Raw genomic sequence first — 19,803 nt, forward strand, 5'->3', positions numbered from 1 at the left:
TCTCAGTGATGGTTAGAAGAATGAAGGTTTTTCTTAAACAAGGGGTGTTTTTGCCTTTTTTGATCACTTCCATGCTTGTTTATGGTAGGGGAAGCAGGGTGCAGAAATGCTGTGCAATTCATTTCACTGTAGAATGATGACATCTAGAAGCAACAGCCTGGTGGAACTGTCTAGAACCTCAAGTGTCAGCCCTTTTCCCATCTTTGCAAATGGTCCACAGACATCATGTCTTCCTCAAAGAAGTTTTCTCCCAGGTGTTTTGTTAATAGAAATAAGCCAGGACTTAAGAGCTCTCAGAGTCTGACAGAAACTCTCTTCCTTCATTGATTTCCCCACTCTTCCTTCTGTGCTGCCATGAGTTCTTCCGTCACCCTTGAGTCTGCCAGGCACAGGAGACCAGAATACCTAATATGTTCAGGCAAGGCTTTTGGAAAAAGTACAGAATAATTAAGAAAAATAAATCTTTTTTGTCATTTTAATGTAGCAGAAAAGGGAACAGCCAAAAGCTCTTTTCTTCTTCCTTTCCGAAGGTTATGTTTACAGGAACTTAGATACAATTTGAAATATGATAGCCTTTATAACTGGCCCACTTTGTAGGTCTAGGTTTTGGGGAACAAGACTTTGATAGGCAAGGTGGGAGTATGTGTCCTAGCTGCACCACGAACAGTGCTCCTGAATCTACCTTTGGTGGTTTTATTTTGTTTGAGTGGATGAATGGGTCCCCACTGGTGCTGATACCAGGGCTGAGTTTTGTTAAGAGTTCTTTTACGAAAGAAAGAGGGGAAAATGTGAGTACAGGGACTAGTAAAGCTTGATTTCCTGTGGTTTTTGCTTCGTGGTTGAATTCCTGGGTATCTAATAACATGTAATCATTGTTTTTCCTTGATTGGGATATTCCCATGGTTGTCTTCAGGGTTACTTCTTTGGTGTTTGAGGTTTGAACAAACATTACACTATTTTCCAGAGAAATAGTTCTGTGCGGTGGGTATCTCCTCTTCTTCCTCAGCTGTTTCATGAAACCAGTGAGAATTTGTTCTGAGACCACTATCCATCTCTCCGTGTTCATATCCAGTTCTGCTTGCTTGTGTAAAGAAAAAAAAAAAAAAAAAGCCATTTGGATCAGGTAGTTAAGAGAAGTTGTCTCCCCAGGACACAGGTGATAAAAGATCATGTATCTTATCGGGCTCCCAGTATGTTCTTTATTTGCATACCATAGCTCCTCTGCATGAAGAATCTTGAGCCTTCAGCCTTTATAGGTGCTTGTGAGACAAGCTGTTGTCTTGGTTGGTGGTGGAGAGAACAAACAGACGCTGAGCAAGCTGAGCTTCAGGTGAGGAGCAGGCAGAGCTGGTGGCATTTCTGGATGGGAAACGACTGGATGTTTCCATTGTGCTGTGCCTTTCCCAGCCCCTGAGCATTAGCAGCCAGCAGAGCATCTGTGCTTTGCCTGGGCTGATTTCTCAGCCTGCCTCCACTGAGGGCACGCACTCGAGCAGCAAAGCAAGCGGAAAGCTTTGTGCTGGTCATTTTGCCATTTACCTACAGGGCGGTGAACGGCAGCTGGGAAGCTGACAGCTTTCAGCACCTTTTGCACTTTGATGCAGTAGCAAAACAGGCACTGACTGGTAAAAAATGAGCTGTCTGGAGACCTGGGAACAGCAGCGTGTCAGCTGTGCTTGGCTCTCGCTCAGAGGTTTCACCAGTAGAAGGCTGGAAGCACTATAAATAAAATCCTGGATTTTGCAGGAGTCGGTGATATTGATCCTGCACTGGAGGCATCGTAGAAACTTCCTATTTACTAGTTTATTCTTGACATTTTCTTTGCTTTTTTTGTTTGTTTGTTTGTTTGCTTTAATGCACTATTTTGATACAGTGTGTTCCTTTGGATTAATGATAGCAGCACCAAGAACATCTTTATTTAATGGACAATTTATTTCCTGAATACTTAAAATTTAAAAGTGTCTCCTTGTTCAGCACTACAAAGTGTGTGGGATAGCCTGGAAAACCTGGACCTGACCTCTAGAAGACCTACAAATGTATTGCAAGATTCAGACCTACCAGCCCGTGCCTCACGTTGGGAGGCAGAATTCACTAAGGGCAGAATTCAGGACCTTTGGTCTTTGTGAGATGTATTACTGACAAGCCATAAAAATAGTTAGAATATGTCATTTGTGCCAGCAGGCACTACTGAATGAGTAATTTCTGCCTGCCTGCCTGGCATCGGAGCGGCTGTCCTGGAGGCAGTGAGCAAAAGGATTTCTTTGCATACCTTACCAGAGCAGTGTAGAACTTCGTGACAGAGGCATCATCATTTCCATCAAATGGTCCTCATTTGCAACTTTCCCACCACCTCAAGAAGCCCTCTTCCCTTCTTCACCTCCTTCAAACATATCACAGTTGGTAGGCAAAGCGGTGTCCCCTTCTGTAGCTGTTGGAAGGGTGCTGCTCAAATCCTGTAGGCAGTGCTCTGCAGGAAGAGCAACTTGATGGTGGCCATCTGTTGGTGGGGTGACAACCAGGGAGGTCAGCTGGAGTCTGAGAGAAGGGAAAGGCACTGGGCGTTTCGAGATGCCCAGACCAATGGGTTATAAAGAAAAATACTTTTATTAAAAGGTTTCAGGATAAAGATGCCCAACAGAAACACAGAAAATGTGTGAGCCAGCCTAGCTTTTGTGGAGGAGTTGATTGCTATGCTGAAGCAGGAGAACAGCTGTTAACAGAGTCTCCAGAGCACTACCAAGCACAGCACTTTGGCTCCTCTCTTCCTGTCATTATCCCCTGTGTCCTAAATCACTGCCACCTGAGCTAAAAGAAGCTTGGAGCATGAAGAGCTTAAAGAGAAGAGATGGCTGTTGTGTGTGTAGGAGGCAAGATGATAGAAGTACAGTGGAAAGAAACTCATTGGGAAAATGGATTTGCAATAGTGGATATTATTTGGACTTATCTGTGCAACCTTTCTGTGATTGCAGAAGTCTGTCAGCTACTTGGCTGAATTTGCTTGTCTTAATTCTGCTTTGTGCTGTCTTCAGTGCAGGAAGAGAGCAGGTGTTGTTTGTGGTTGGAGAACTTGGCCTCCATCCTGCAAGGGATGGACTGTGCCTTTCATTCATCATGGGGGTGTTAGCTTCAAAGTAACAGCTCTGAGCTGCCAAGGCCTTATTGGAAGAAGGTGGCTTGGAAATGTCCAGAAGGGGCAATGTCCTTTGTTCCAGCTCCAGAAATAACTCCAACTCATGCTGACTTCGCGGCTTGGTAGACAGCTTACTGTCTAGTGAAGATGTGTATATTTATATATTATGTTATAAACAATTTCCATGCTTTGAATGGGACTGCTAGAGAAAAAAAATCCAATTGTAGTCTCTATGGGATCTTTTTGTTCTTTGATTTCAGAGCTTTCTGTGTTCTGCTTATACAATCGTTTGAGATGGAAGGGACTCATAAAGCCCAACTCTGCAGTGGACAGGGACACCTACAGTTCCATCAGGTGCTCAGAGCCCTGTCCAGCCTGACCTTGGATGTCTGCAAGGATGGGGCTTTATCTGCTACCCCGTGGCTGTCAACAGTCTGCTTAGAAACAAACATGGAGATGTGATTCTGGTCTCTCCTTGCCTCTCTGTGCAGCAGAAAGCCAGCACTTTTATTTTATCTTCCCTTGGGAACTTAAGACGTAGACAAGGGCTGAATAGAAATTAGGCCTGTAATGTAAATTAAACCTAATTCTGTCCTTCCTTTGGTGCTTTGCTTGTGGGGACTGAAACGCTCTATTCTTGCGTGATCAGTAGGAAGGAGGGTTTTGGAGGGGATGGACAAATCAGGGTAGGAGATCCAGGGCCAGTTTTTTGGAGGCATGCATGCACTGCTTGCCCACCTCTGTTGCTGACAAATGCTGCTGAGCCCAGACGGGCAGACGCTGGTCTCTGGCACAGTCAGTTCCCACATCTCTGCTCGTAGGCTCTCAAGTGTTGTTAAGTAAAACACATCGGCTTAACCCAGTGTGAAAGAGGTGTGTACTCTGCCCTTGTATTTGCAATGGCTTAGGCTTGCATTAAGCTGCAGTGGCTTGCTGGTGGCTGCCCAGCTCAGGATCAGAGGGAGCGCTAAACCCTCAGCGAGGTGAGTTCTGGAAAAAGGATTTGGGAGCTGAGTCACCTCGACTCGCTGCAGGAGGTCGCTGCCTCCGCTCCTGCAGCGCTGCAGCCATGGAGCAGGACTGCAAAAAAAGCATGCATGTTTGGAGGTTTCTCTCCCTACTCTCTGTCTCTGCCACATGCTTGGGCTCTTTGGAAGCTTCTGCGTCCTGAGCATCCCTGTCCTCAAGGCTGGCTCCAGCTTTGCTCTGGTTCATTTTTGCTTAATGTAGAAATGATGAATTTCCCTGCTGGGTGCCACCTCCCCCTTTCACATGTCACTCCTTTCTGGCTTCCCTGTTCTGTTTTCTTTTAATGAATTCATTTGAGATTTTCACCTCAGTTATCTGTCCTAATAACCAGATGCTCCTCAGGATGCTTTGGGACTGGATGTGTGGGAAGAGCTGGCTGCCAGAAGCCTGCCTCTTGCTGCTTTGGCTGAGAGCACTTCTGCAGAACAGGGGCACCACCCCTGCATCAGGAGTAGGCAAAGGAAAGGGCACCAGCAACTCGGAGGAGCACTGGTCCTCACCAATTCACTTGGGGCTCAGCATGCTGCAGCTGAATGCTTCCCCAGGATAAGCTGGTGTATCCTAATGTGTGGCACATGGGGTGTGCTGGCAGGGAATGTGCTGCTGCCAGGGTATGGGTGCAGCAGGACCAGGAGGAGCGCGAGTAATGGGTAGCATGGGGCAGAGTGGGTGTGACTAACAGGCCCCATAGCACCAAGGGAGAAGTTCAGGCCCTGAGTCAGAAAGCCGAGCTCATTTGCAGTTCACATGTCCTCCATCTGATTCTTCTCTTCCCTTTCTTCTACTTTCTTGTCTTCCGTGCCCTTTCCCACTGTCTGTCTGAACTTGTCTGGCTTTGAGAAAAGCATTTCTGTCGCTGTAATCACTCCAGCCAGTCATTAATGTACAAACAAGGCTACTATTGTAATCTGGGGATTTATTGCTGGTGCTGTGAAACAACTGCAGTGCCATCTCACTTACTTAACTCTTCAGTTCCCCATTCGCCTCTGCTTGCGGCTGGGTTGGTAGCAAGCTGCTCTTTTAGGGAGCTGTGAGTGTGCTGGTTTGTTGCTTTCCTGCTTTCTTTGCTGAATACTGCAGTAGTATAATTGCAGACAGTTGCAGTGTTTCACCATGGATTTTTTGGTTGTGGAGCAAGTAAAAGTGACTCTGGTTGGGCTTCTCATCCGAAGCAAGTCATAAACGTTCACATTGGGATTACAAACATGTTCTGACCACTTTTCTTTGTATCCCAGCACAAATGCTGCCTTCCTTGTCAGGATCCTGAAGGGAATCACCAATTTTAACAAGTACATTGCTTCTTTTTAAAAGGTGTTTTAAAAATCAGTATTTTTTCAGTTCCTTTTATTTCAAAGCTGCCTTTACTTATCCCCACTTTTCAGACAAGACAGTGCAGGTTGGGCTTTGCTGGAGAAAAGTAATCTCCACCCCGAGCAGGCTGTTGACCTTTGTGAATTTCCCCTGTGACACCAGGAACCCATCACTACATGCTGCTAGATGAGGTAAAGGACAAGTTTTGTGTGGAGACCGTTTCTCATGCTCCCCTTGCTCTCTGCTGAAGGTGCCAGGGATTTCTAGGAGGGATTTGAGAATAAGGTGAGCGGAAGGTATTGTCAGTGCACTATCTGCTTGGTTTTGTCCACATGCAGAGGTGACATTTGGGGGTCTTCATTCTTTTTGCAGATATAGCAGCATGTTTTCTTCCTCTGAAGGCATTCCAGGTAGGAAGTGCCTGGTGTGCTGCAGCAGGTATGGATCGGCAGCATGAGCAGCTAATTGCCAGGAATGAGGGCTGGAGAGGATTACACCACTAATCTAGGTATCTGTTCAGCCTTATTGCTACCCCTCCCTGTGCTGCACACACGTGCAGATATTTGGTTCCCATAAGGAATGGAAATCAGGGTGTCTTCTGCTGCCTCAGGGAAGCTTGGGTGGTGGGCTCCTGTCCTTTCTGAATTGTATTACGATAGAATCACACAGTCATTTGAGGTGGAAGGGACCCTTACAGGCCATCCAGTCCAACTCCCCTGCAGTGAACATGGACACCTACAGCTCCATCAGGTGCTCAAAGTCCTGTCTAGCCTGATCTTGGGTGTCTCTGGGGCATCCACCATCTCTCTGGGCAGCCTTTCCTGTGTCTCACTCCCCTTATTGTAAAAAACGTCTTTCTTATATCCAGTCTAAATCTTCCCCATGTTAATTAGAAACCATTTCCCCTTGTCGTATCACCACAGACCCTGCTGAAGAGTCTGTCTCGTTCTTTCTTACAGCCCCCCCTTAGATACTGAAAGGCCACTCTCGGGTCTCCCCAGAGCCTTCTCTTCTCCAGGCTGAACAGCCCCAGATTGATGGTGCTAGCACCATGCTTTGTCTTGAGCAGCTTTTCTTGCAAACACAACCGGAGGGATGGGAAGGGGGTTGGTGGCACTGAGCTGGGATCCCTGTGGGGCAGCAAGATGTCACAGGGCAGATGGAGACATAACTCTTGCACTAATTCCTGTTAAAATCCAGAGCGGTATTTCTCAGCCAAAAGCAGCTCCCTGGGAGTAGGGAGTGCACATATTTGTTCTTCCTAAGTAGTTCACACTTGACGCTTGGCAAGCTTAGCTCTGTCCAGAAGGTTGGAACTGGGCAGTTGGGGACACAAAGTAGCACCATGCAGTGCCTCCAAAGTGTCTTGGAGGGTAAAAGCAAGAATGAAACCCAAGGGAGGAAGAGGCTGGTGGGTCTTTGCTTGGCCTTCAAGATAGCCCTGCTGTGCTGGCTGCCCTCTTTAAGTAGCTTTACTCCTGAGGAGCCTGCAGTATAATGCTGCCATAGAAATGAGTGATTGTTACCAGCCCGAGCCACTGGCTCCCAGCCTGTTGCTCCTCGTTCATCGCTTAACAAGGAAATGGCATCCCAGCCAGGTTCACTGCTTTGCCTGGGAGCACATGAGATGTTAGTAGTTCCCTGATTTGTGGCTGACACAGAACAGCTTTGCAGCCTACTCCTTGTGGATGACTGAGGTTTGGATAGCCAAGAACAAACCAGAACAAACCTGGGGAAAGGGGAGACACCTGGGTTTTCTTTGTCCTTTTGAGGTAAAGTTCAGGAACTGGGGCTGGTTTTGGGGTTTGGAGGAAAGTGTGTTGGAGAGCTTGAGGTGTGTAGGGAGTCCAGAGTAGGGAACTCCGGTATGTACTCCTGGAGACTGTAAGCCAGTTCTTTAACCTGAAGCAAACACCTTCATTCCTAATCTGCCTATACTTCTGCTTTCTTCTTGGGTGCTCCTCACTTGTGCCTTGTTGAAGTGTGTGTTTGAATTGGGTTTGTCTGCAGTTTGTGCGTGCAGCAGAGGGATGCTCATGGGTATTCCTGGGAAGAGGGGACTGGGGAGCACAGCTGGGCTCCTTCCTCCTCTTCCTCTTGGCAGCATGGCTCTGGGCCTGTCCCTGGCTGGGTCCCTGACACCCTCTAGTGGCAATATTGACATCTAATATTTCGCAACTCCTCAAACTTGGGGGTTGTGATCACCCCCTCTGCAGCAACTGGTGGCTCAGGGCTAATAGGAGATGCTATATTTCTTATCCTGCTGACTCGTGACATCAGTCAGGGGTGGGCTAAGGGCCAGACTGTGCGCTGGGAGAAGCACGGTGCAGGAGAGAGGGGAGCAGAGAGACAGAGCTACACACTGGGTTTTCCACCAGAAATGCATTTTGCAGTAGCTATGGTGTGTAAGGTGCTAATCCTCCCACCAGGTTATGACCTGGAAATATGGAATCCAGTTGGCACAACAGTACCTGTGTCAGCCTGTAAATAACTTGGAGAGTGGGATGGCGAGCAAGACCTGGCTATAGTCCTCCACTTTCCCCTTCCCACCATGGGAGCCGTGGGCAGCTGCTGCCATGGGCTTTACATGGGGAAAAGGCTTCCTCTCGCATTTGCAGGGCTTTCAAATCAAAGGAAGGAGGATGGGCAGAGCACTCCTTTCACCCATCATTGTAGGGTGGCAGGTATAGGAGAGAGCTCTGCCTGTGAAGCAGCCCAGTGGGAAAGTGACTCCAGAGAGATGACAGTGATCCGATTTAATTTATTTAAACAATCTAAGAAAAGTTATAAGAGTCCATAGCCGGAGGGCTAAGAGAAAGGAGCTGTGCTGCACTGGAAATTATTCAGAAAGGTTCAGAATGAGAAATTGAAGTCTTCCGTGCAGGCACAGCGAGCTGGTGAGTTTGGCTGCCAGCTGCCAGCCCTGCACTGCTGGGGCAGTAAATTCCTTGGGAAATGGACACTTGGTCAAAGCAAATGAGCTGGGCAGGGCAAGTAAAGATTTCCCTCTTGTTTACTCCATCTTGTGGCTTTTTTCTTCCCTCTCTTTGATTTTGCTGCCATAAATAACGCCAGCAGTTGTCTTCATGGCAACTGATTGCTTTCTCTAGCAGTGCCTGAATGAAGCAGATGCAGCTTTTGGCAACGTAACCAATTTTGTCAGATCTTCCAGTGTTGTCAATGAAACTGAGCTGAGATGTGTTAATGATATTTCCCTGGTGCGTGGTGGAACCGTGGGCACTGACAGGTTCACTAGTGCTGCCTTGTCTGCAGACTTCAGGGGAAGGCTTGCATTGCTCCTTCTGTGTGATGTTTCCTGAGACAGCGAGGAAATACTTCCTTCTAAGAAAGCCTGTTTGCTGAGAATGTGTCCCCTTCTCTCCATGTGTCACTGCCTGCATCCAGAGGGCAGCCGTGCAGGCACAGCAAAGTGACACAGCTGGGATGGGATACCTCCTGGCCTCAGCTTGCACTGATATGCCCACCTCTGAAACGGCCATAGAGAAGACATGACAGGGCTTTCTGTCCCATACCACGTCCCTGTTAGTGCTTTGTGCCCTGTCCTGCTGGTTGTGTGACCCACTGACTTTGCAGCAACAGTAGTTCACCTTGTGCCCAGGCTCCTCACAGGCTGGGCTCCTGGCATTTTCTCCCTTTTCTTCTGATAATCGAAGTGAAGCTTGGCTGGCAGTTTTGTTAGTCAGTGCCTGGCTGTATCTCTGTCCCAGCAATTGAGTTGCTGCCCTCACTGGAGCCAGTTTTCTCTGAATGCAGGATTCAGTTCCCTCCAAATGCAGAAAGCCTTCTGCTTGGCCTGAGGGGGTCATTAAGATGTGAAAGGATATAAACAAAGGAGAGGTGGATTGCATCTTCTGACTTCTTTATGAGGGAAGATTAAAGGAGCTAAATAGGTTTAGTTTGGCCAAACAGTGACTAAGGGGAGAATGGCAAATGGGGGCATTGGAGTGGCTGAAAGATGTGGGCAGGAGGGGGTTGGGAAGGACGGGCTTTTCTTATGATTAATTACAAGCAAAAAAAGAAACCTTTCCTTTAATGCATCCAGGTTGTAGTCCTTTCCCTGGGTCAGCGTTTCAGCATCCCTCACGCTAATGCTCTGCTCCTTCCCTGCAGTGATCCCTGACTCGCTACGAGTGACCGCGGTCCCTCAGACGCTGCACAGAGTGGAGCGCGACTCCCTGGAGCTGAAGTGTGAGGTGTCCAAGAGCACGGCCCAGCACAGCCACGTCTCCATCTCCTGGTACCGGCAGCGAGGCGGCGAGGCACCCGTGGAGATCATCTCCCTCAGCCGCGACTTCGTCCTGCGGGCCGGGGGCACCTACGCCCAACGGCACGCCACGGGGGACGTGCGCTTGGACAAGGTGGGGGAAACCACCTCGAAGCTCACAATCTACAACCTCCACCCCTCAGACCAAGGCGAGTTTTACTGTGAAGCAGCTGAGTGGATCCAGGACCCAGACAAGTCTTGGTATGCCATGACCCGCAAGCGTTCTCAGGGCACCATCGTCAACGTGCAAGCAACTGGTCAGTGTCTCCTTTCTCTTTTCTTGCTTGGCTGGGTGGTGGGAAAGAGCAGAGGTGGAAAGCAGCGCCGTGTGTTGTTAGGTTCCCTTTCAGCTTGCTGTTACTGGCAAAACAAATGAGTCTGCAAGGCCAGCTGCAGAGTTCCCCTTGGTCTGAGTCACACTTAACAGTGGAGGTGGAGCAAGCCCTGCAAATCCATGCATGGTCTGGGATTTCACTGCCTCAGACTGTGGTTCTCTGTTGAGTGTATGTGGGATTTGTGGTCTCCTAAGATAAGCCCAGCAGCTACTAGGGTGCACTCATGGGCGGCAGCTGCTCCTGGAGGGGTTGCTGAGGTCCCTCACTGTTGGTAACCCAAGTAGGACCAGGGTAGGCCCACTTTTCTCAGCACCGAGACCTGGACCTGTGGCATCTTCTACCACAGTCTCCGCTTTTTTCCTGTCACTCCTGGTGCAGGGCAGCACAAAGCCATGTTTTGGAGTGAGGAGAGGGGTCTATTTCTGCCTGGTCATCTGACAGGTCCTCTGCATGGCCTTTGGAGGTGTCTGTGGCTGCCTCAGCCCAGGCTCCTCCTCTGCTACATGACCTTGCTTGAGAGGAGCTGGCAGGCTGAAGGGCAGGGAAGATGCCAGCAAATAGCAAGCAGGGAAGAATGAGGCAGGAAGGAAGCTTGATGGGAGACCCTACTGCCTTATGCAGTCAGTGATCTGGATTGAAACGGGAGCTGAAGCATATACCTTGGGCTCTTGGTGCTAGTATAGGCAATGAGAATTTTGGGAAGTGAGGAGATAGGAGTGACAGAGCAGAAAATAAAATGTTTCTGTATTCCCTGAAGTCCATTTGCAAGTCAAAATCCTTCCACAGTCAGCAGCACAGGTTCCTGCTGAGGATCTAAAAACCTGAATGAGTGTTTTTTCCTCTCTGATATCCCCCCAAAGTCTTTTGGCCCTAGCTGAGCTGATGAGCAGGGTACAAGTAGAACCAGGCTCCAGAGCACATCCCTCTGTGCCGCTGGATCCTGGCCTGACAGCAGAGCTGCTCCCAGGAGGAAGGGCTGGGAAAAAGGCACTTTGGCTGAGGAGGCCTTGCAAATTTTGGCTGCTGAGCAGCAAGCTGCCTCTCATAGCTGAAGCAAACCTCTTGGCCTTCCATATTGTGGGTGCATGCATGTGTTGCAGGAATGCAGTAAGTTGCAGCCACCTAACATGAGGTGCGCTGGTTCCCTGGGTTGGCTTTGCCAAGCTGACTTGAGCTGCTCTGTCTCTCCCCAGATAAGGAGTTCAGCGTCAGGCTGGAGACAGAGAAGCGGATGTACATTGTGGGTGAGCCGGTGGAGTTTCGGTGCATCCTGGAGGCACAGAACATCCCTGACCGCTACTTCTCCATCTCCTGGGCCTTCAACAGCTCTCTCATCGCCAGTCTGGGGCCAAACGCTGTGCCGGTGCTTAACAACGAATTTGCTCAGCGTGAGGCTCTGGGCCAGCTCAAGGTAGCCAAAGAAAGCGACAATGTTTTCGTACTGAAGATCTACCGCCTCCGCCTTGAGGACAGTGGCAAGTACAACTGCCGAGTGACTGAGCGGGAGAAGACTGTGACAGGGGACTTCATTGACAAGGAGAGCAAACGGCCAAAGAACATCCCCATCACCGTCCTGCCTCTCAGTAAGTAGGGACCTTACCGCCCTCTCCCAGGACGCTGCCAAGAGCCCTGCTCTGCTGGGCAGCCAGCTAGTGAGACTGTGGTGTGTCCAGCCCAACAGTGCGGGAAGGGGAAGAGTAAAAGTTTGCATGTTGTGCAAACTTGAAATCCCAATTGGTAAGGCATTTTTCTAAGGAAGGGTAAAGCAAGAAGGATGTGTGCTGTTCAGGTTCATAGGTGAGGAAAATGCTCCCCACCTCTGTAATCACCCCAGCCTGGCAGTTTCGACCATGAGCTGAAAGTGTGTGTAACTTGCTCCTTGCACCTCTGCCCTCACATTGCCTTGTGGAGAGCCAGCTGCTCTGAAACATTCAGCAGGTGTAACAGCAGGCTCGTTCCTGGTTTATCCAAATTGGTGCTGAGCTTCTGCAGACTGTTCAGTGGCTGTTGTTTGGTTGTTGTACGGGGCACTGGGCTTTTGCCCTGCAATGGGAAAAACTAGGATTCACTTCCTCCTCAAGCTCTGCTTTGCTCTTCAGAATAGAGCCCTGTCGTGGTCGCTGTGTATCTGCTAACCTTGGTGAAAATAGCCATGCCAGAGGCTCACCTGTGTGCCTTTTGTCTTTATCAGGCAGATGTGATGAGTAAGGTATATAGCAGAGTAAGAAAAGAGGGTCAACTGACTTGATTTGGTCTCTATAATGCAGGTAGCCTTGGCATGGCAAACTAGGCAAGTGTTGCCCCAGTTACCCTGACAAGAGAGTTGACCAAACAGACTGAAGGAGTCTGGGAGAAAGTTTACTGCAATGTTTGTCTCTTTTCACTTAGGCTTATAGGGAAGTGCAGCCCTTTCCTCTAGCTTTTTTTCTCCTCACTTCTCAAAAATAAATTCTCATTATTTTCTCTCTTACCAATATTTGGTCTCATTTGTTTGGCATTGAAAATTACTCCAATTAGAAATCTCACACTGGACAATTGTCTAAAATACAGTACTTCCAGCAAAGCCAAGCATGTATAATTACTGAGATTTCTTACAACACCAGCTCTAGGAACAAATGTGATTTTTCAAGGGTGCTAAGTGTCCATAATTCTAATGGAAGACAGCAGGAGTAACCGGCACTCACTATCTCTGAAAAACTAACCATAGAGCCTCACATCTCTGGGAAGCTCAGAATGTCAGTGTTTTTGATGTAACTAAACATTGATAGCTACCTCTAGCATTGGTAGCAATGCGAGCTTGCGACAGCTTCGCCCAAAAGGTGTTGCAGAAATGGACGTGGCAAGATGCTGATCAGATTGACACCAACTGAAAAGCCCAGAGAGTTGGAAGCTTTTCTTTTTTGCAAAGCCAGTTGCATGCCCTGCATGTTATAGCAACACAAATTCCCTCAAGCTTTGCTGAGACCCCAGCCTGGACCTGCGACCAGAAAACGTGGCTATGTCTCCTGAGCCGTAGGCAGAGATTTTCCCCAGCTTTGGCAAACACCTCCTTTGAATGTGCAAGTCACCAGGAGCAGCTCGCTGCCCACAGGCTGGTTTTGGATGTGGTCACGCTTGAGCTTAAGACGTGCCTGGACCCAAATGCGTGGGCAGTTTCCTGCACCTGGTAGAATACCTCTCTGGCCGGCAGCGTCCTTCTTGCAGACTGAGAAGTGGCAAGTGTGTGTCATCTCCCCTGTGTGTATGCATTTCTCTCCTTAGAGACCAGCATCTCCTTGGAGATTATCAACAATGCCAGCAGTGTCTTGGAAGGGGAAAGCCTGCGCTTTGGCTGCAATGTGCGTTCAAATGTGGGACCCCAAAGCCGCCTCTCCGTTGCCTGGCAGCTGGTGGACAAGCAGAACCGGCGAAGTGAAATTGTGCGCCTGGATCGAGATGGCACCCTGCAGCCCGGCCCGTTATACGCTGAGCGCAGTAGCTATGGCGGCATCCAGATGGAGCAGGTCCGGCCTGGCTCCTTCACCCTGGAGATCTTCAACAGTGTCAGGGCAGACGAGGGCCACTACGAGTGCCGGGTGGCCGAGTGGATGCGGACACTGGATGGGGAGTGGCAGATAGCTGGGGAGCGACACGCTGGCACCCCAGTGACCATCACTGCTCTTGGTGAGTACTCAAGGTGTGGGGGCGGAGGGGCTGTGCCCCCTTGGAGCCTGGCCCACCCCCATTGCCGGTGGAATGGAGGCACTGGCTGACCACCTGCAGCTTCTGGATAGATTGGTGCAATACTTCTGCGTGTCCTGTGGTGTTTGAGGGCAAAATCTGAGGGGTAGCTGTGGCAGGGGCAAAGTAGAGGGTGGCTGAGGAAGGCAGAAAGTGGCTGTTGTCCTTCCAGTGAAACAAACTGGCCGTACCGTGATTTGCACTGACAATGGTGCCCTGCGTTCCACCAGCAAGGGAGCTGAGCTGTGGGAAGTGAGGTGGTGGTTCTCCATCTGTGACCCATGTGCATCAAAACCTCCTTGCGTGCCCTGGGCAAACCTCAGCTCAGCTCCCTAGACCAGGAGAAGGAAACACCAGGTATCTGTTGGCCCACCCACCAGAAATCATGAACATCTCCAGCAGCATCAGAAGCCCACAGGAGCCACGTACTGGGACCGGTCCTCATTGCCTCTGCTGGGAGGCCCTGAGCAGCTGGTCCAGAACTGCACCATTGCTTGAAGCCAAGCCAGATTAGAAGCCGTAGTCGTTGAGTCTGGAACTCTGCTCTGCCAAAGAGCTCATCTATTTCAAACATGAACGACATCAGTGTAAGGAAGGGGTAGGTAGGACGTTAGGGGTTTTGCACAGACTGTATTACTTGGGTCCTGCTCAGGTCTTGCTATATCAAGTCCTGGATCGGTTCCCAAAAAGTTCTGCAGGAGGCTGAAGAACTGATGACTGTTCCTGCAAGGCCACTGATTTACAGAATGCCAGAGCTATAAACAATTGGGGTGTACTGTTGAAAAGTCAAGATATAATTTTAATTTTTTTTTTTATTCTCTACAGTATTAATCTTAAGTTTTGGCATGATGTGTGAGAGACCAGACTTTAAAGTCATATAATACTCTGATTAAAATCTTGCTTTTTTCCTCCTTTCCTCCCCTTTGCTTTTGACCTTCTTTCAGAGGCTGTTCTGTTTAGAGCTAGAAAGCATTGCTGTAAAGCATCCAAAAGCAGTTAAGGACCTTACTTTGTGAAGAACTAAAGGCAGGCTCTCAGCTGGCAGTGTCTTTGTCTTGGGATCAGTGGCATTTGGCCTGCTGTATGTCCGTGTGTCGGCCATTCTCTTTATTCTGCAACTTCGGAAGGTTTATGAGGGTGAAATAATGAGTAGATGAAGTTGAGATTTTAAAACATATTACTTTTAGTCATGCTAAAATTTAAGATGCTGGAAATTGCCCAGCAGTTCCAAAAGGTGGGATTGGAAGGAGGTTGTCCCTCTACCTCCATTCCTTGTTCCAGAGAAATTTCTGACTGTTGAGCACGTCCTGCCAAGTTCTAAGAAGGTCTTCATTCTATAACTAACAAAGCTGAAGTAGCTCAGTAAGATTTAGTGACGAAAATACCAAATACTATTTTGCTACTGCCGAATCTGAGATTTTTTTTTCAGATTAATGCTTTTGAAATGTCTTCAGAAACTCAAATGGAAGGTGCTAAGAAAGAATAAGAGAGTTTTATTGCTACCAAAAAATACTAGTAAAAAAAAATGCAGTAGGTTTAGTGACACTCACATTTCAAGTTAAGATCTAATGGCTTGCTAGTCTGCCAGGGTAAAAAACTCTTTAGCTGAACCAGCACAGATGATATTTAAATCCATAAATCTAGATACTCTGTGGTTCTGAAGCAACAGCCAGAAGAGGGATGTGCTTTCAGGTGAGACTACATGTGCTTGGACTTCAGAGGCTCCCAAGCGCATAGGAAGGGATTTCAGTCCTCAGCTGATGGAAAGGAGAGGGCAAGCAAGGTGAGAGATGGAGGGAATACCAAAGCCTGCCTGGACACCCAGCAGAGCCCTCCAGGAAGAGAACGCTTCTTGGAGAAGCTGCTGGCAGGGAACAAGGTCCCTCCTATATCTACAAGCTGTGCTGAAGTATCAGAACAGAAAGTATTTTCTCTCTCCAGCTCAGAACAAATGAGCAATGGAAATTCCCTGACCCAAAATGTAAGGCAGTCAATTGGGAATATGTGATCTTTGCTATTTTCAATTTATTAATAGGCTGCTGGTTTGAAACTCCTCTTAACCAACAAAGTACTGGGGGTAGACAAGTAAAAATGTGTTGACTGGCTTGTGGAGATGGACATGTGTGAGGATAACTATATATATCATAGAACCATAGAGCTATAAGGCTGTGATCTGGAAGAGAATGGAAAACGTGCTATGTGGAGAAGTAACCAGCTTCTCTCACTCAAATTGCTGCCATCTTGGGATTCCATAACCTCTGCCAGGTTATAACTTCTCCAAAATGTGGAAGAAAGCTGTTTCTTCTCACTTTCCCCCACCTTTTCTCACCCAGTTGGGGACCTGGAGTGGGGAAGAAGGGGGGAGGGTCCCTTGGCAAGAGATGGCTGTGAATCATGGCATCTACAAGTGCTCATGCTTGTTCCTCATGCAACATCGAGCCTTGTGTTTCAAGGCCCTTTTCTCCCTCTTTTTGCAGAGGCTGGTTTTGCTGTCACAGCTATTTCCCGCACCCCCGGGGTAACCTACAACGAGTCCTTTGACCTTCAGTGCATCATCAAACCACACTACCCATCCTGGGTGCCGGTGTCAGTGACGTGGCGCTTCCAGCCAGCAGGCAGCAGCGAGTTTCACGACCTGGTCACCTTCACACGTGATGGTGGGGTCCAGTGGGGTGACAGGTACTTGGGCTTCCGGACACGTACTGCCATCGAGAAAGCTGAGTCTAGCAACAACGTGCGCCTCAGCATCAGCCGGGCAAGCGACACGGAGGCTGGCAAGTACCAGTGTGTGGCTGAGCTCTGGAGGAAGAACTACAACAGCAGCTGGACTCGGCTGGCAGACAGGACCTCCAACCTGCTGGAGATCAGGGTCCTACGGCCAGGTAAGTGCTGAGAATACACAGGGCGGCAGATGGGAGGTGCGTCATGGGATGAGTACATGCCAGTGGATGTCTGTCCAAAGGATGGACAGACCCTCTTGTGGCTGCAACTGATGTCAGACCGTTGGGAAAGACTTGGGTGGGACTTTTTGGTGCTGGATACATTGGAATCTCTCTCTCCACCTTTGGGAACTGTGTACTTTCTTTGCTCCTCATGTGCTGTTCTCAAGGTTTGCTTCTGGGAGGTAAGGTGGGTGAGGCTTCATCAAGTCTCTGGGCTGTTCCTGCGAAACGAAGATGGCTTTCAGAATGCCTCCTCCATTCATCAGAGTGAACTCTCATAGAAGAGGGACAGGATCAAAGAAGAGTGATGCTTGCACCAGAACCTGTATGTGCACACCTATCACAGGGGGTGTGCTGCAGCTCTTAGTAACTGGCTGTATCTCTTGCACTGTTGGTGACATCTTCAAAAGCAGCTAGTGTTTAAAGAGCCTGACTTTCATCTCTGCTAGAAATTAAGCTCTGTCCAGCTGGAAGTCACCAAGTCCTTGGTGTGCACCACTAGGCGACAAGGATCTGGCTTGGCAGGGGCAGTCAAAAAACCTGAGAAAACCTGTGCAGACAGTAGTGTTAGGCACCTTTTGCAGGCTTTTTTGCTGACTTCTTGGTGGGTGGTGCCCCTTGTTCTCCTTGAAGGCTGCCAAGACATGAGGTCAGGGTAACTGTGGAACCCTGCTGAGCAGAATGATTTACTGCTGCCTCGGCCTTAGGGCTGGAGTTCTTGTTTGAAGTGAGGCTTTTTGCACCTTCAGACTCTTGGATTAGGTCTTTGTAATACTGTCAGTCCTACCCTCGTGTTCCTGTGCAGAGGAATGCCTCCCTAGGGTTTGTCTTCTGGCTTGAGGGTTGTTTTTCTCCCCTCAGTGGCTTTTTTTGTATTCTTCCACCTTGCATGTCTTTGCAAAAGTCAGGAGATGCTGCATGCTCTCTCATGAGTTCTCTACCTTCTTTCTTCCCTCCCTCCTTTTCTCCCTCCCCTCCCGCCTCCCTCCCTCCCTTCCTCTTCCCTTGCTCTCATCTCCAGGTTAATCTTCTCCATTTGTCTTGATTATCCTGCCTTGTGAGACGTTTTGCTGCTCTCAAGGTCATGTTTCTGATGTTCATCATTTTTGCATATTTCCCTATGAAACAGCAGTGACTGGAGATGGTCCCTGGAGTAATACGCTTCTTTATGGCATGTCTCTGTGCATGCGTATGTGTGTGAGACAGGGAGGAAGAGAACCTCTGTATTACAGCTCAGTGTGGCCAGGAGGACGTTTAAACTATGCTCTGGCAGCCAGTTCCCCTACTACTGGTGTGGTAACCATCAAGTGGTTAACAGAACAAGTGACTTAGGTCTCCGTGGTTCTTGGCACCTCTCACTGTCTCTTCTTCAGAAGGGGTCGTTTGGGACCCTGTACAGAGTTGAGTGTCTGAGAATGCTGTCACAGTCCAAGTCTGTGGCCCCAGAAATCCCATCCCCTTAATCTGATATAACTTTTGTCCCAGTCTCCTTTCCTTTGCCACTAGCCCTAAGCCCCTGCCTTGACCCATATATCAGCAAGATAGGGTGACCAATCTACAGATCTCTTAGGGGATATGCAATGAAGAGGGCATCTCTGGAGATCTTTTAGCAAATTGAGCTAGCATGTCTTTCCAGATTGCAAGTTAATGTTGGGATTTTGGTTTTCTCCTAAAACCTCAGCTCCCTATTTGTCAGAGTGACCTTTCTGTTTGACAGGTTCGAGGTGCAGAAGTGGCAGTCGATATATGTCTGCCTTTGAAGTGTGTTATGGTGAGAAAGGTAAAACAGTGGCTGCCCGATTGCTTCATTAATCTCTCCGCTTTGTGAAGTCCCACATCCTCAAGGGTTTAGATGCTGGAGCTTCTCTTGGTGTGCTGGTTTGCTGTTTCAGCACTTTGGCCATCTCTTCCTGGCAGTCTTGTGGTGGCGTTTGCAACTGCAGGAGTTGCAACTCCTGTTCTGAATTGGCATATGTTAACATGGCTGCAACATAATTTCACCTGCTGCTGTATCAGGTAGCCAACAGGAACACTGAAGAAATGCAGCTTAAAACATTTGTGTACTTTCTTCTTCCCTGGAAGAAACAAAATGTGTAGCTCAGAAGGAGGAAGGGAATAAGGCAGGTAATGGCAGCGAGAGCCCAGCTCTGAACTGAAGGTTTGTAGGTGGAATGGCAGAAGTGTCCTGCGTGACATTTGGAGCTAGAGTTGACCTTCAGGTGTGGTGTTCCCAGTCCTTGGGGAATGAAGCTATTACATGGACTTGCAGCATGGAGAAAAGCCCTGTAGAGGTTGTGATCTGTATGTGTCAGAGCTTGTAGAAAAACAAGGTATTGAGAGGGCATGGTGTTTGTCGCTTGATGTTGGATATGTTGGTGGATGGAGGCCCACCAGCAGCAACAGTAACACCCGAAGCTCCAGTATTTCTCTTTCATGGCTGACTTCCATGGTGTCAGGCTAAGAGGCACACTGCCAGAGGCAGCTTCTGTGTGTTTTCAATGGAGAGCAAGTTGCACTGCCGTAGAGTGAGTGCTAGGTTGTAACTTCTACGGGCTGGTTCTGGGGGTCTGGGAAGGATTTTTGGCCAGGGGGGTGACTGGCTAGATTGCCTGTAGCTGTTTCATGTCCTTCCAAGGCAGTGTTCTCCTTCCAGCCTGTTGTTTCTTTCTCGGTGAGCTCATTTTGCAGCAAATGGGGAGGAACAACATAAGTCGGTTCAGTTCATGCCAGCTGCTTCCCCAAAGCCAAAGCTGGCAGGAGATCATGCAGAGGAGTGTGGGCTGAGCTTGGAGCAAGCCCCAAGTGCAGGGGTGAAGATCTCTTCCCACCTGCAATCTTTTGAGAGGCTTCCATTTTCCTGCTCTGTAAACCCTGGGTCTTTCAGCCCCTGAAGTTGGGGCTTCCTCTGAGGGTTCCTGGCATCCCTTTCCTTGGAGGGGTCAGACATGGGAGCTCCCCCTGATGCTGTGGTGTTAGAGGAAGATGTGGTGCAAGTGGTTCCTTTTGAATCCAGGTGCAAGTGTTTGCATTTATCAGTTCCTCACGCATTGC

General features: G+C 48.8%; 1 protein-coding gene across 2 annotated transcripts in view; it reads left to right on the forward strand.

Moving 5' to 3' along the window:
- Window positions 1-9,564: 9,564 nt before the first annotated feature.
- The window catches only part of IGSF3 (immunoglobulin superfamily member 3), a 30,120-nt gene continuing 19,881 nt past the window's right edge, over window positions 9,565-19,803 (forward strand). Inside the window, exons 1-4 of one of the 2 annotated variants that reach the window (XM_010721898.2) lie at window positions 9,565-10,012; window positions 11,284-11,673; window positions 13,352-13,753; window positions 16,288-16,692. In XM_010721898.2, coding sequence (XP_010720200.1) covers window positions 9,580-10,012; window positions 11,284-11,673; window positions 13,352-13,753; window positions 16,288-16,692 — 1,630 coding nt within the window. In that variant the 5' untranslated portion in view covers window positions 9,565-9,579. The remainder of the gene's footprint in view (window positions 10,013-11,283; window positions 11,674-13,351; window positions 13,754-16,287; window positions 16,693-19,803) is intronic. The other variant, XM_019619848.1, reaches the window with a different exon arrangement.

This window comes from Meleagris gallopavo, chromosome 1 (assembly GCF_000146605.3).
Source record: "Meleagris gallopavo isolate NT-WF06-2002-E0010 breed Aviagen turkey brand Nicholas breeding stock chromosome 1, Turkey_5.1, whole genome shotgun sequence".
Classification (NCBI taxonomy): Eukaryota; Metazoa; Chordata; class Aves; order Galliformes; family Phasianidae; genus Meleagris; species Meleagris gallopavo.